Below are 13697 nucleotides of genomic sequence, written 5' to 3'. Positions count from 1 at the left end.
ACCCTTTTCCTGAAGAAGAAGGAGAGGCAGGATGTGAGCCAGGTGATGAGGTAGGGATTCGCCTGCAGCCCATGGTGAAGGCATGGTCAGACAGGCTGTCCTTCTGTATCCTCTGGAGGTCCATGGTGGACCCTGTAATTGCTATAGCAGGAACCCCTGTTTCTAGCCAGGCTAGAAGCAAGGTAAGTAGTTCATTACACTCTTAAACCCTTCAGTCTGGCACAAAATGCCTTTAAATTGTTGTAACCCATTATTTGAGTTTTACTTACAGGAATTACTGTAATAGGAGCCACATGAACCAATGGAGGACAATTCTTACAATAACCAGTGCAAATGCAGCAGTGACTTCACCTGAGCTGGCTCTAGGCCACAGTACCACAGCACATCACCTCTCCTATCCTGTCCTGAGTGACCAGCAGAACAGACAGAGCCTCAGCTCATGAGCCCTGAAAGTAATTCAGCTGGCATTCTATGGACATATGTTAGCATTTGGTGGGCTTTTGCAGGGGGTGTCCCTAGAATTATATCTGTGTATTATATCAAAGGATGGAGAGGAAATAGGGGGTGTCAATGAGATTCTATAAAATCATGTTGGACTACAGCATGACAAAAATTGTATGACTTTAGCTGGGGTAGTTTTCTTCACAGTGGCTAGTATGGGGCTGTGTTTTGGATTTGCACTTAAAACAGTGATGACAATATAAAGCATTTTCTGTTACTGCTGAGCAGGGTTTCCACAGAGCCAAGGCCTTTGTTGCTCCTTACCCACACCACCAGGAGGAGGCTGGGGACACAGAAGGAGTTGGGAGAAGACAGGACACTCTCAGTTCAGCTGGCCTTAGTGGACTCAAGGGGTATCCCACACCCTGTAGTATCATGCTCAATATATAAAGCTGGGTGAAGAAGAAGGAACCAAGGGGGAGAGCATTTGTCTTCTGAAATTACTGTTATGCATGATGGAACCCTGCTTTCTTGGAGATGGCTGAACACCTGCCTGCCTCTGGGAAGTGGTGAAGGAATTCTTTGTTTTGTTTTGCTTGTATATGTGTCCTTTGCTTTACCTATTAAGCTGTTATTTTATCAGCCCATAAGGTTTTTACTTCTACTGTTCTGATTTTCTCTCTGATCTTGCTGGAGAGGGAGTGAGCAAACAGCTGCATTGTACTTAGTTGCCTGCTGGGTTTAAACCACACCTATGAAGTTTTAAAGCCAGTTATTTCATTTTTTAATACACTGATCTCCCTCCCTCTGAAAAAGCTGTCTGTGAAACTGTTCACTGACAGTGTTATACATTCCACCTCTCCTTCTTGATAAAACTCTGTTCAGCTTCTGCTTGTATGCTTGCTCATAGAAGTCAAGAAGCACATAGAAACCCCCTCAGCCTGCTTCTGGGATTTAATCAGAAGGGTTTTGTTTCAGTGCTCAGTATCCACCATCTTCTCACCCAAGAAGATGCAGTTCAGAGCAGAAACCTTGTGTTTCCTGTCACATTCAAAATGATGCAGCAAATAACTATGTTTAGGCAGCATTAACCATTCAGATGACATCACCAGAGATGGCTAAAGGAATATATGCATAATGCTGATGAAATCTCCCTCAGATCTTCTTTTTCTTTAATCCTCTTTAATAAAGCATAGCTTATATGTCAGAGTAAGTCTGGTTTATTCAACAAACCTTGAAGTGGTTTGTTTGTTTAGGTTTCAGGGGGGTTGTCTGAAAAAAAAATTGTGATCAGCATGCTTTTGATTAGCATACCTAAGAGGACTTTCATTTAATGAAATGATTAGTTGATTCACCTAGGTATGCAGCCACACTAACAGCTGCTTTAATGGAGACAAAAGATTCTCCTTCAAATATAATCTTGTCTCATTAACATGAGGCAGTACCCATGGATACATGTTAATTATAAGGTTGATAAGAATATGTAAGGACAGCTAAACCTGGTGCCGGTAAAAGTTATGGTACAGATTTTCTTGAGTGTGCTCCCATGGCATGTACAAGACAAGCAGGGGGGATCAGGCTCAGCCAGCATGGGTTTAGGAAAGGCAAGTCTTACTTGATCAGCCTTATTTCCTTCTATGACAAGGTGATCCACCTGGAGCATGAGGGAAAGGCTGTCGATGTGTCTGCCTGGACTTCAGCAAGGCCTTTAACACTGTCTCCCACAGCACACTCCTGGAAAAGCTGGCAGCCTGCAGCTTGGCATCTTCACTGGGCTAGAAACTGGCTGGATGGCCAGGCCCAGAGAATGGTGGCAAACAGTGCTGTATCCAGCTGGTGGCTGCTCACCAGGGGTGTTTCACAGAATTCTGTGTTGGGACCGGTCTTGTTTAACATCTTTATTCATGATCTGGGTGAGGGGATCAAGTGCATCCTCAGTCACTTTGCAAATGACACCAAGTTGACCTGCTGGAGGGCAGGAATGCTCTGCAGAGGGATCTGGACAGGCTGGATTGATTGGCCAATTGTGTGAGGTTAAACAAGGCCAAGTGCCAGGTCCTGCACTTGGGTCACGACAACCCCTGCAGAGCTGCAGGCTGGGGAGGGAGGGGCTGGAAATCAGCCCAGAGGTGAAGCACCTGGGAGTGTTGGTCAACAATGGCTGAACAGGAGCCAGCAGTGTGCCAAGAAGGCCAGTGGTGCCCTGGCCTGTACCAGCAATAGCGTGGCCAGCAGGACCAGGGCAGTGACCATGCCCCTGTACTTGGTGAATCCACACCTCAATTCAAAAATTCAAAAATCCAGTTTTCGGCCTCTTACTAAAAGAAACCCACTGAGGAGCTGGTGTGTCCAGAGAAGGGCAACAGAGATGGTAGAGTGTGTATAGAGTGAGTTCTGTAGGAGTGACTGAGGGAGCGGGGATTTTTAGCCTGCAGAAAAGGAGGCTCAGGGGTGACCTTATTACTCCCTACAGCTACCTGAAAGTGGGGATCAGCCTGTTTTCTCCGGCTGCTACTGGCAGGAGGAGAGGACATAGCTTCAAGCTGTGCCAGGGGAGGTCCATGTTGGACATCACGATGGATTTCTTCACTGGCAGGCATTGGAACAAGCTGCCCAGGGAAGTGGTGGAGTCACAATCCCTGGAAGTGTTCAAGAAATTATTGGATGTGTAATGGTCTAAATGCCAGGGTGTGGTTGACCAAAGGTTGTGTTTGATGATCTTGAAGGTCTTTTCCAGCCCTGATGATTCTATGATTACTGTTGTAGCTGAATTATTTAAAGAAGTCTATTGAAAATGAGTAAAAACAAGAAACAAAATCACTTGTCAGGCCACTCTGGGCTAAATACAGCTTTAAATCACTTTAATATATCATAATAATCAATTTCTCACAAGTTACACTACCCAGAAAGCTTGAATATAATTGCTTCATTCCTGCATTACATGCTGTTTGAAAATGGAGGAATTGTGCAATTTCTTCTATTAGAGCCCTAATAGAACCTTCTGCCTCTTTAAAAATAATTATACATATATTCACATATATAGTAAAAATGTTTTATATATTTGTTATCCTCTTTATTATTTATGCACTACCATCTGTAACGTAAAGGCTATATAGACACAGATTTTGGTAAACAAACATAAGTTCATGGTGAATGGAAGCAATACAGTTTTAAAATCCCAAGATGTCCAGACAAAATATGCATATAAAACCTAAACACAGCACTTCAAACTACTTCAGTCAAGTAGCTCACAGGTCACCACACACCAAGAAGCAAAAGCTACAACTTCTGTGGGGAAAGAGTAAAAAAGAAGTATTTTTGGTATGAGACAGAGAAGGAAAAGGAAGAGAGAGACATAGGAAAGTGGGATTCAACACAGAGCCCAAAGGATATAGCAGGGGGTGCTATGTCAGGAGACCCTGCTCAATGACATTGCAAATGCTTTGTCATTGGAAATACTGAACAGACCTGGAATTGGTTTTTCTGCCTTGTTGTGCCACCAGATATCTTGTAAGAGTTTGGACAGATGGGTTTCATTTCCCTATCTGCAAACACAGACGGTGACTTTTCTTGATGCATTGCCACTTCAGATCTCCTCCACTGTTTGCTGCCGTCTTCCATCCCTCATCTCGTGCTGTGGCCACTTCAGAAGATCCTGTGTTTCCCAACAGAAGTGAGTACAACAGGAGACTGGCCGGCGGAGGCTCGGCAGAGCTGCGTTAGCTCGCACACGGACGGACGGAGGCAGCAGGGCGCACGGCCGAGGCTAGACGGCAGTGCTGGCTCACGCTCCCGGCACAGCCGGCAATCACTGTGCAAATCCAGCCGCGGGAATCGCCCTTCCACCTCCCTTTTTTGTCATCTGAAAAAACCAATGGTTCAGCATCTCTGAAACTTCAGCCTCAAAAACAACAACCACAAAAGAGGCGCTCAGGGCGTAGGGTAGAGCAACAGCCAAAAAGGCTCAAGTGAAATTCCCAAAGCAGAAAGAACACACCGTTTTCCTTAACAGTAAAAGGTGTTTTCTCCCTTTAATTCAAATTTCTGCATGTCAGTAGAGGTCCAATTTAACAGTGACACACCACCAAATGAGTTTGTTACTAAGAGGAAGTTACAATATTTGAAATGGCTCTTTGCATTCAAATGAAAGAGGTGGAGAGCTCTGCCACAAACACTGGAAGAGACAAATGGTTAAAAAGATAAAGACCTTCAAAGACCATATGTTGCCCCAAGCAGCCGTTAATTGATTTTACTGTGGTTCAGTGAGTCTGGCTTGCTTTTAATGGTTCATTTGACAAGTTGTTGCTGCAGCGATTTCTAATAATAATAATGTCATAATAATCTTTTAACTGGGTACAGATGTGTGGCTATTCAGGATTGCTCTAAAAGCAATTTCTGGACTTGGTGAGACCAAAAATCATAGACAGTACGTTCCTTTAGTTCCTTCCTCTGTGGCACACGTCACACTTAAGAACAGAAGGACAACAGTCACTCTAAGGAAGAGGAAAACACATTTTCTTCCACTCATTTTGAAATAATTGCAGCAATTAAGAGCCCATGGCCAGCAGATAAAGACAACATTTACTTTGTTCACACTACGTGTGTTACTGATTACAGTCATCAGGACAATATATTTTTCCTCAACAAATTATTTTTTGACAGAGTGATTTTCATAGTTCTCCATTACAAAAGATATAGATGATATTTTGACTCTATCCTTACACTGATTCAAGTAGCAAAGTAATCAAAATTAATTAAATTATGAACTACAATTAAGACCATATATTGGTTTTTTATCGTGAACCAAAAGCTCGGTGCCAGCATTAGAGTACAAAAAGAAAAAATATCAAACCCAAGCAAGTGAAATAATTTGCTGGTTATGCAGCTTGATAATCACATCTTATAATTTTTCATCAGCTGCAGTCATCCTGCTGTCACTGCACACTGCTACAAAGGCTCTCAAATGCAGGAAAACACACTGTGAGTTCTCTGTTGTTATTTTTCAGATGTAACTGTGGACGGACAATACATTTTGTGGCAGGTAAAAGTGTCTGTTTCAAGAAGGATAAATCCCTAGCACAATCTCTGTTTCAATTTCTTCCCCTTTTCCTTTCTTTAGAAGACTAAATCCAAAATCCACACAAATTACTCACCTGACTTGGGGCAAATCATCGCATCAAACTCAATAAAAGCAAACAATTTTTAAAAAAATCATGCTCCGTATAAACATCTGCAGTAGGCTTCAGATCCATGACAGATATGAAGGTTCCCATGACTGACAGCTGTTCCCAGTGACTTCAAGGTGACTATTCACATACAAAAGCATGTGCTGAACTTCCATGTTCAGGACGTAAAGCCAATTAATTCAGTTTTAACTACACATAAGCACCAAACTAAAATCCTTGCAGGGTTGCCATTCATTAATTAGTATTTATGTATCACTATGTGGTACCTTCTAAATCATAAATTCACATACCTGAGAGGGACCAATTTGATTTTTATTTATGGCTCACCATGTGGTATATATGAGGTGAAACATCACTGTAAAGACTGCACACGTGTGGGGAGCCCTGTCCCGGGGAGCCTTGGCCTGGCAGCCACTCAGGCCAGACAAAGCTTCCCCGCTCGGGCTGCGAGTGACCCCACTTGCTGGGGCGATGCTGATGCCCGGGTGCCTGGCACAAACCGCCTGGGAAATCGGGCTGCGGGAGGAGCTTTAGCGCATCAAAGCAATGAACTGCGACACCACCGATGCCATTTTGCTTTGGGTTCCTTCCTTGGAGGGATCAGGGGCTCGCCCGGAGGCTCAGCCCGGCCCTCCTCGCCCCTCGCTCGCTGTCCGCGCTGTCCCGCCGGGCTCCGCCGCTTCCCGGGCAGGACAGACAGACAGACATCCCGTGCGCATCCCGGCCCGGCCCGGCCCGGCGCGGGCACGCGGTGCTGCCCCGCTCGGGAACGCGCCCGGAGCTGCGCGGGCCCGGCCCCGCTCGCAGCGCCAGCTCCGCCCGCCCGGCTGGGGCTGAACGGCGGCAGCGGCCTGGCCCGGCCTGCTGCTCCTGCTCCCTCTCTCTTCTCCCCTCCCTGCTCCATATTCTGTCCCGCTTCGGCAGCAGCACTTACCCTGCTTTATCAACAAACAGTTCTCAGATATAATATTGCTGCACTTGTGCTTTATTTTCATCTGAGAGGTCTATCAATAGGAATCCTCCACATCTCCACTTTTACAGCAGGACAGGACACATGGGTTGAGATAAACACAGTTTTATAGGGAAAGTAAAAGAAGCAAAGCAAATCAAGGAATTAATTAATTGTTTCCCATAGGCAGCCAAGTGTTCCGCCATCTCCAAGAGAGCAGGGCCCCATCCTGTGTAAGGATGACTTGGGAAGACAAATGCCATGACTGAACTTCCTCCCCTTTCTTCTTCTTCCCCGAGTTTTACGTGCTAAGCATGGCACCATAAGCTGTAGGACTGGGATATTCCTTGGATCATTTGGGGTCAGCTGTTGCAGCTGTGTCCTCTCACAATTCCTTCTGCCTTTCTCCTTCCCTCAGCCTTCTCACTGGTGGTGTGGGTGAGGAGCAACAAAGGCCTTGTTCATCACAAATCCAAAACCCAGCCCTATACTGGCACTGTGAAGAAAGTGGACACTACCTAAGCCAAAACCAGCACACAGACCATCTCCTTGTCCTTGTTCTTATACACCTGCCTAAACGATGACCAAGTTTTGCACATAACCTGAGGCCTTTTTAGAGGGGTGCCTCACCTGATCTGAAGTGCTGTCTGACTCTGGTGTGTGTGCATGGATATGTTTCTGGTTCAAGGTGGGCTGCAAAGCTGTGCCTGCTGGCATTCTCCCCACACAGCACCCTGCCAGCACAGGCGGCACCCAGGGCCTTTCTGTGCCAAGGAGAATGGCCATAAGGAGCTGATGCTGCTTTACCCAGTGTGTGGCATCAGGCACAAAAGGTGGCTGGTGTCCAAAGGAGTATCTGAGGGATTAGTTTTGGATTATGGGATGCTCAGCCAGAGCTTGATTTGCTCTTTACCTTGTGCCAGATGGGGAATCCCTGTGGGGAGCAGACACTGGAACCAGTGTTTCTGGGCCTAGGGCGTGGACATATTAAATTGCCATTTTCAGGATGAGCTCCTGACTGTGCAATAGCCATAGAGACCAGCGGAGATGCAGCTACCCTTCTTCTCTTCCTCAGCTTTCCCACTCTCCTGTCTCAGTTTTCTTCATCACCCTGTCCCCTTCTCCTTCCTCCTTGGTGTCTGCATGACACTGATCCATATGGCTTTAACAGGATACCATTAACCTGCAGCACTACTGAATGCTGGTGCTTTCTTAAAAACCTGCTGCTTTCTATTTTTACAGTCTCTGAAGTACAGGCACCTCAGACCAAGCTGAGGGGCTGACCTGCTGCTATGTACTGATCTTGGCTGCTGTATCCCTGCACAGGTTTTGTTCTGCTGGTACTTCAGGGTTCTTCAGACTGTGGGCCCATTTTGAATTTGTACAATATCACATCTGAAAGGGTAGAAGTAAATGTGCACTTTCAATTTTCAGTTATGGAAATGCAAATGACGATGCCTTTGAAACTTGAAGAAGAGAATGGGGGTTTGCTCTGTTTCTATATTTCAAATTCTCTTCTTGCCCCACCCTCATCTATTTTTTCTCCTGCTTTCACAAGTGCTGCAAGAAATGAGCTAACTTGCCTTTAGAACACAACAAATATGATGTGGCACAGCACGAGTGTGCTTGTGCTCTCCTTCCACCACGCTGTAACTTCAACTTGTTCACGTGGCTTTTTAAGGAAGAGTATGATAATAGTTTGTATCATATGAAAAATAAGGACTCTCCATTTTTGTCTCACTCAATCTAGGTTGCATTTTACTTATTTAGTGGCTGGATAAGCAAATATTTGCTGCATTTATTTCATGTGGTTGCTTTCTGCTCAATGATTATGTTATCTCGTTACTATGCCATGTAAATTTTGGTGGAGGGGGTATAGATTTTTTCATTGCAGACTGATTGCAAACCTTCTCAGCATTTAGCAGCCTGTTTTGCTGGCAGCCAGTTGAATCATGCGTCCATGGTAAAGGAAATCACATGTGATTATATTTGTAAACTGCCTTTTTGTGAATATCAAGGAAAGTTATTTTACCTCAGAATTAAAAAAAAAATCTTAAAACTGTGGGATCCAGATGGACATCTAACTTTCCAAACTCCAGGAATGCTAAAATTGAATAAACTAAATAAAAAAATCAGACCTTGAAACCTTCTCAAATCACCAAGATTCATCTTAAAATACTTCTCAAATATCTAAAGCTCAAAGCATGCACCTTTGTGACTGAAAACCTTTGGTGGTTTTGCAGTAGTTTTTAACTTTTAAACTCTGAAACAGAGGAACATAAGGCATAGTACCAGATTTTGACATTTTATATATTCTCTAGTGAAAGTTGCTTATGTAACTTAAATGTGCAGTTCATTCCTTGCAGCATCGGCCTGACTCTGAGAGCTTGCCACGGTTACAAAGCATGCTGGATTTCAAAACCAGGCTGTTCCATATTGGCTGTTTTGATGTCTAAAGTATATTTAATTACAAAAGGGGGAAAAAAAGAAAATTAATTAAATGGAAAAAAAAGGAACATTAAATAAATGGGCAAGCTTACCTGGGAATACTCTGTGCTTGCACAGAGCTGCAGTTTGAGTAGGACCTCATAATTTGTTGCAATTTATTTCTTTCATGACCTGACCATTTATAGGCAAGTACAAAAAGGGCTTATATTTTTTTTTTTCTTTCTCCAGCTGCAACATAATGATGTGGCATACAATAAAAGCAGCATTTCCACTGCATACAAGGAGCAGAGGAGGGAGCCTCAGAAGCCTTTCTGTGTGCAGGGCTCAGCTGTTGTGGAAGCAAGACAGAATGTGAATTACCTTTGTTATTCTTTCCCTTATGGTCTCTACTCAACCTGGCTCATCCTCTTTAAAAGAAGCTGCTGTTACAGTAGGATGTCACTTCAGTCCCTGTTCACAAGTGCTGGCTGTTTTTTCCAAGATGTAAGGACAGATAATGTGGGATAACAGGCTAAGGCTTCTAGTAAAACCACTGTGCCCTTAGTATTTCTGTACAAATTTCCAGGTAAATTTTTCAGTGCAGGATTCTGCTATTGTCTTACACCAGTTCCCGCAGTCCTGGTTTGGAATGCTTTTTCTGATTGCATTCCACCAGGGAAAGGATGGGTTGTCTTCGTAGTGTTCACACCTGCCATGCATCTCTTTTTTCAAAGTTCCCTGTTTCTACGCTCAGTGTTGTGTGCTCTGAATACATTGCAATGAAGGACCAGAAGCTGCCCAGGATCACAAAGCACCACCTTTGTAAGTTCTGAAATGCTTACCAAAGGGTGTTACAGGGATTCTTGTAAGCACTGTCCTGCTAGCACCCTTCTTTGAGGAGGATGGAGACAATTCTGGTTTCATTGCTCTTCTTTTGAGGCAGATTTAGTCATGGTGCAGAAGGCTGGAAGCTTAGATGTTGTGACTTAAGAGGACAACATGCATGAAATCCTTGGAAGGTTAAAAGTTCTGAATATGTGTCCTGTTAGTGAGTGTGGAAGATTTTCAATGCTGTCCTTGCCTATCTGTGAAAGCATGTGATGTAATTTCTTCCCTTTATCAGGATTGTTGATTTTGCTTTTCCCTGCACACCTTGTTTTTGAACATGGCTTCTGCTCCCAATGCAGTTTGCATCTGCTTTATACAACCTCTGCTTTCAGTTCAAAACTGCCTGCAGTCTTGAGCAGAGCCAAAAGCAAAGCACATCCTGGCCACAGAGCGATATTGCCACATGGACCGCCTTTGAAATAACAACCTTGGTTTCTCACTTTGCCTAACAGTTTCTGTTTCAGGCCCTTTTGACCCAGTTTTCACATAGCTCAAGAACTCATTGCTCGCTTTACTTTGTGTCTGCAATATGGCTCACTCTGTTCAGAGATTTCCACTTGACCTTTCCAGTTTAACTTGCTGCTTTGCCATCAGCCAACCAAAGGGCAAGTGTTGAATTTGTTTAAGGTGTCAGGTTCCTAATGTGGCTACTGTTTGGCCAGTGGATGAGCAGCCCTGCAGGAGTGTGAGGAATGACTGGGAGGATTTACAGCTTGCTGGTAGAAGGCAGTGCATTTCAGAGCTTGAAGGCTTTGCATAGAAGAGCCTGTGCCAGGAATATTAAATATTATTCCACGTTCAGAAATAAAAGTCTGCAGATCATACTGAATTTCTTTCTATCTTCCCTTCCAATTGTTACCCAGAGAGCTCCTCAAGAGGAGCATGCTATTTTGCAAATATTCAGTCCCTTTGGTAAGTGACTGCATGTTGTACATTCTTGGTCTTTTGGATTATAATGCTGGTTTGGATGGTATATTTAGATTCCTTTCATGTCCAGAAGACTGAGTCTATATTTTTGTCTGGACAAAAATAATTAATTTTCTTTTAAAACAAGTTTTATTTTATTTTTTTGCCTTAGAACATGATTATTTTATAAAGTAAAATAGCTCACTTGATTGTGAGAACTGGGTGGCTTAAAATAGTGGTTGTTGAAGCTAAACCATTGCTTTCTGAGTTTCTGACTCAATTCCCATTCACATATCAGTGAGCAATGCTGCCATCTGACAGCTGCCTGCAGGTCACATCAAGATGAGATGGTTGCTTAAGACCATCCTTGAGACGGCAGGGAACTAAAATAAAAACAAAAAGAGAAAGACCCTTGAATCTCTACTGCAAGTTATGACCCTGTGGGCACCCTTTGGCTAAGAGCCAAGAGTGGAAACAGGAGGTGCACACAGAGCATTTGCTTGGAAAAACTCCTTATCTCAGTGAGTAAACTCAGCCCGTCCTTCACAGGTCAGGATGTGACTCATGCTCCAAGGTGCTTTGCAGCAGGGATGACCTCACTTGCCAAATGGTAATCCTAAAATGTGGGAGGTACTAGGTGCTTTCTGTTAGCTGAGAGATTGCAGAAGATAGCAGTTTTTCTCCGAAAGCCAGCACCAGTAAGCTGCCGACAGATGCGTCTCCCGACTCCAAGTGTCCCATCTGCCTGGACAGATTTGACAACGTGGCGTATCTGGATCGCTGCTTGCACAGGTTCTGCTTCCGCTGCGTGCAAGAGTGGTCCAAGAACAAAGCAGAATGCCCGCTCTGCAAGCAACCCTTCTTTTCCATTTTCCACACGATTCATGCTGAAGATGACTTCAAGGAGTACATCCTCAGCCCTTTATTTGCCAGCCCCGACGGCCGGAGGTTTCGTTACCGCACCACCTTGACGAGGGAACGCCGCGCGCGCGGTTCCCCTTCCCGAAGGATGCCGTCCCCTCCGGATAACGGGATGTTGTTTGAAGGGCTGTCGAGCGAGCCGGTGCGACACAGGCACAGGGAGATTCAGCAGATGCTCAGGAGGCTGGCCTCAAGGAGGAAGGCCAGCGCGGAGGGCAGATCTCTGCGGCAGATCCAGGAGGAGGACATGATCACCTTCCGCAGGGCTCTGTACCGCACCGGCGTGCGCATCCGCAGCATCCAGGACGGCGGCCGATACCGAGAGATTTCGGCCGAGTTCTTCCGCCGCAACCCTGCTTGCCTTCACCACCTGGTTCCTTGGCTGAAGCGAGAGCTTACGGTCCTGTTTGGTGCCCACGGGTCTCTGATCAACATTGTGCAGCACATCATCATGAGCAACGTAACCAGGTACGATCTGGAAAGCCAGGCCTTTGCTGAGGACCTGAAGCCATTTCTGCTGAATCGGACAGAGCACTTCCTGCACGAATTCATCAGTTTTGCTCATTGTCCTTTTAACTTAGAAGCATACGATCAACACGCCAATTACGACTGTCCTGCCCCGTCGTATGAGGAAGGAAGCCACTCAGACTCATCAATCATTACAATATCTCCCAATGTGGCGTACCCGCAAGGGCCGGATAATAGTTTGTCTGTTCCTGGCCTTGGTCAGGCCCCGTGGGATGACGAAACTCCGGGGCCTTCCTATTCTGTTTCAGAAGAGGTTCGTGCAACCATAGCTTCTCCTCTGGAGTCATCAGAAAGTTCTGACGACGACTCTGCTTCAGGGAGCCGAAGAACCAAGCTGCAGACTGAGTTACAGGCCAATGCTGACTCAAACGACAGTGGCTCTTCCTCAGACAATTGTGTCATTGTTGGGTACGTTAAGCCGCTGGCTGAGAGGACCCCAGAAGTGGTCGAGCTGTCCTCTGACTCTGAGGAGTCCATCAAGGAAGAGAAAAGGGAAGAGGTCAAGAAACAGCGACCAGTCCAGTGTCACAGCTGGAGTGACAGTGAACCAAGCAGGAGCTTCTCACCACGTTCCCCAACATACAGGGAGGATGTAGGAGGTTGCAGAAAGTAGATACAGTGCCATTAAAAGACCATGTGAGCTTGTCATTAGAGCTTAACTTTGTAGCTTGCCTGTCATCAGAATATTGCCAATTTCATACCTTGATTTCAAGTTACTAAAAAGCTGCATATGCCTGCCTGCAGATAATAAGATTGGAATGACTGGGCTGGGCAACACAGGAAAAATATTCAGAAATGCCTGAATTCCAGGAAACAGAAACTCCTCTGTGAAAATGTCTTTTCAATCAATTGTAATTACAGCTGTCCACTGATAACCTCAGGGCTGGGATGAGACATTAGATTAATGCCATCAAGTTGCTGGACTTCACAGCCAGACATTTAATGAGTTGTCTCAAAAGGTGTTATAACGGATGTGAGTTAATCTCCTCACTGCATGACTGGATCTCGTTGTTCCAAATCAAGTTCCCTAGTCTGGCAGACAGTGCAGCCTGGAACATTAGCTTAGCAAGAAGGGCTAAGCCATTGGAAAGCATCTTTTCTACAGGCAGAGGTAGAAAATGCTGCTTAAATACTATTTTATTAATTCTTTGATTCATGAGGACAATAGGGGATACTGCCCAGTTTTCAGGACAAACACAATCAAAGTTTTTTTTAGTACTGATCTTCTCGGGAGAGCAGAAACCCGTACCTTGCATGAAGTTTGCCTATTTCCTCACTCCTGTGTCCTTATAATTTTATTTAGATACATACTTCACATGCCAGCTTCCCTTTATGAATGATCAGTGGGAAATGCACTTCACTCCCAGAAAAGCATTCCTGACATTTCTTTCTTTTGTTAGCTCTCTCCTGACACAGGAAGAACCAACATGGAACTTCTTGTGTGCACTGGA

General features: G+C 44.9%; 1 protein-coding gene across 1 annotated transcript; it reads left to right on the top strand.

Annotated features, from left to right (window-relative positions):
- Nucleotides 1-122: 122 nt before the first annotated feature.
- LOC132087031 (E3 ubiquitin-protein ligase Topors-like) lies at nt 123-12859 on the top strand. The gene is made up of 2 exons (XM_059493057.1): nt 123-182; nt 11456-12859. The coding sequence occupies exons 1-2, from the start codon at nt 123-125 to the stop codon at nt 12857-12859; spliced, it is 1464 nt and encodes a 487-aa protein (XP_059349040.1).
- Nucleotides 12860-13697: the final 838 nt, after the last annotated feature.

Source organism: Ammospiza nelsoni, chromosome Z, assembly GCF_027579445.1.
Source record: "Ammospiza nelsoni isolate bAmmNel1 chromosome Z, bAmmNel1.pri, whole genome shotgun sequence".
NCBI lineage: Eukaryota > Metazoa > Chordata > Aves > Passeriformes > Passerellidae > Ammospiza > Ammospiza nelsoni.
The sequence above is the reverse complement of the archived record's forward strand: the minus strand, read 5'-3'. Positions and strand labels throughout refer to the sequence as shown.

Excerpts from the sequence above, each read along its gene's own strand:
- LOC132087031 (XM_059493057.1), top strand. The coding sequence starts at position 123 with ATGGTGGACCCTGTAATTGCTATAGCAGGAACCCCTGTTTCTAGCCAG. Across the intron at positions 183-11,455 it reads CTAGCCAGGCTAGAAGCAAG|ATTGCAGAAGATAGCAGTTT; the intron begins GTAAGTAGTTCA and ends GTTAGCTGAGAG.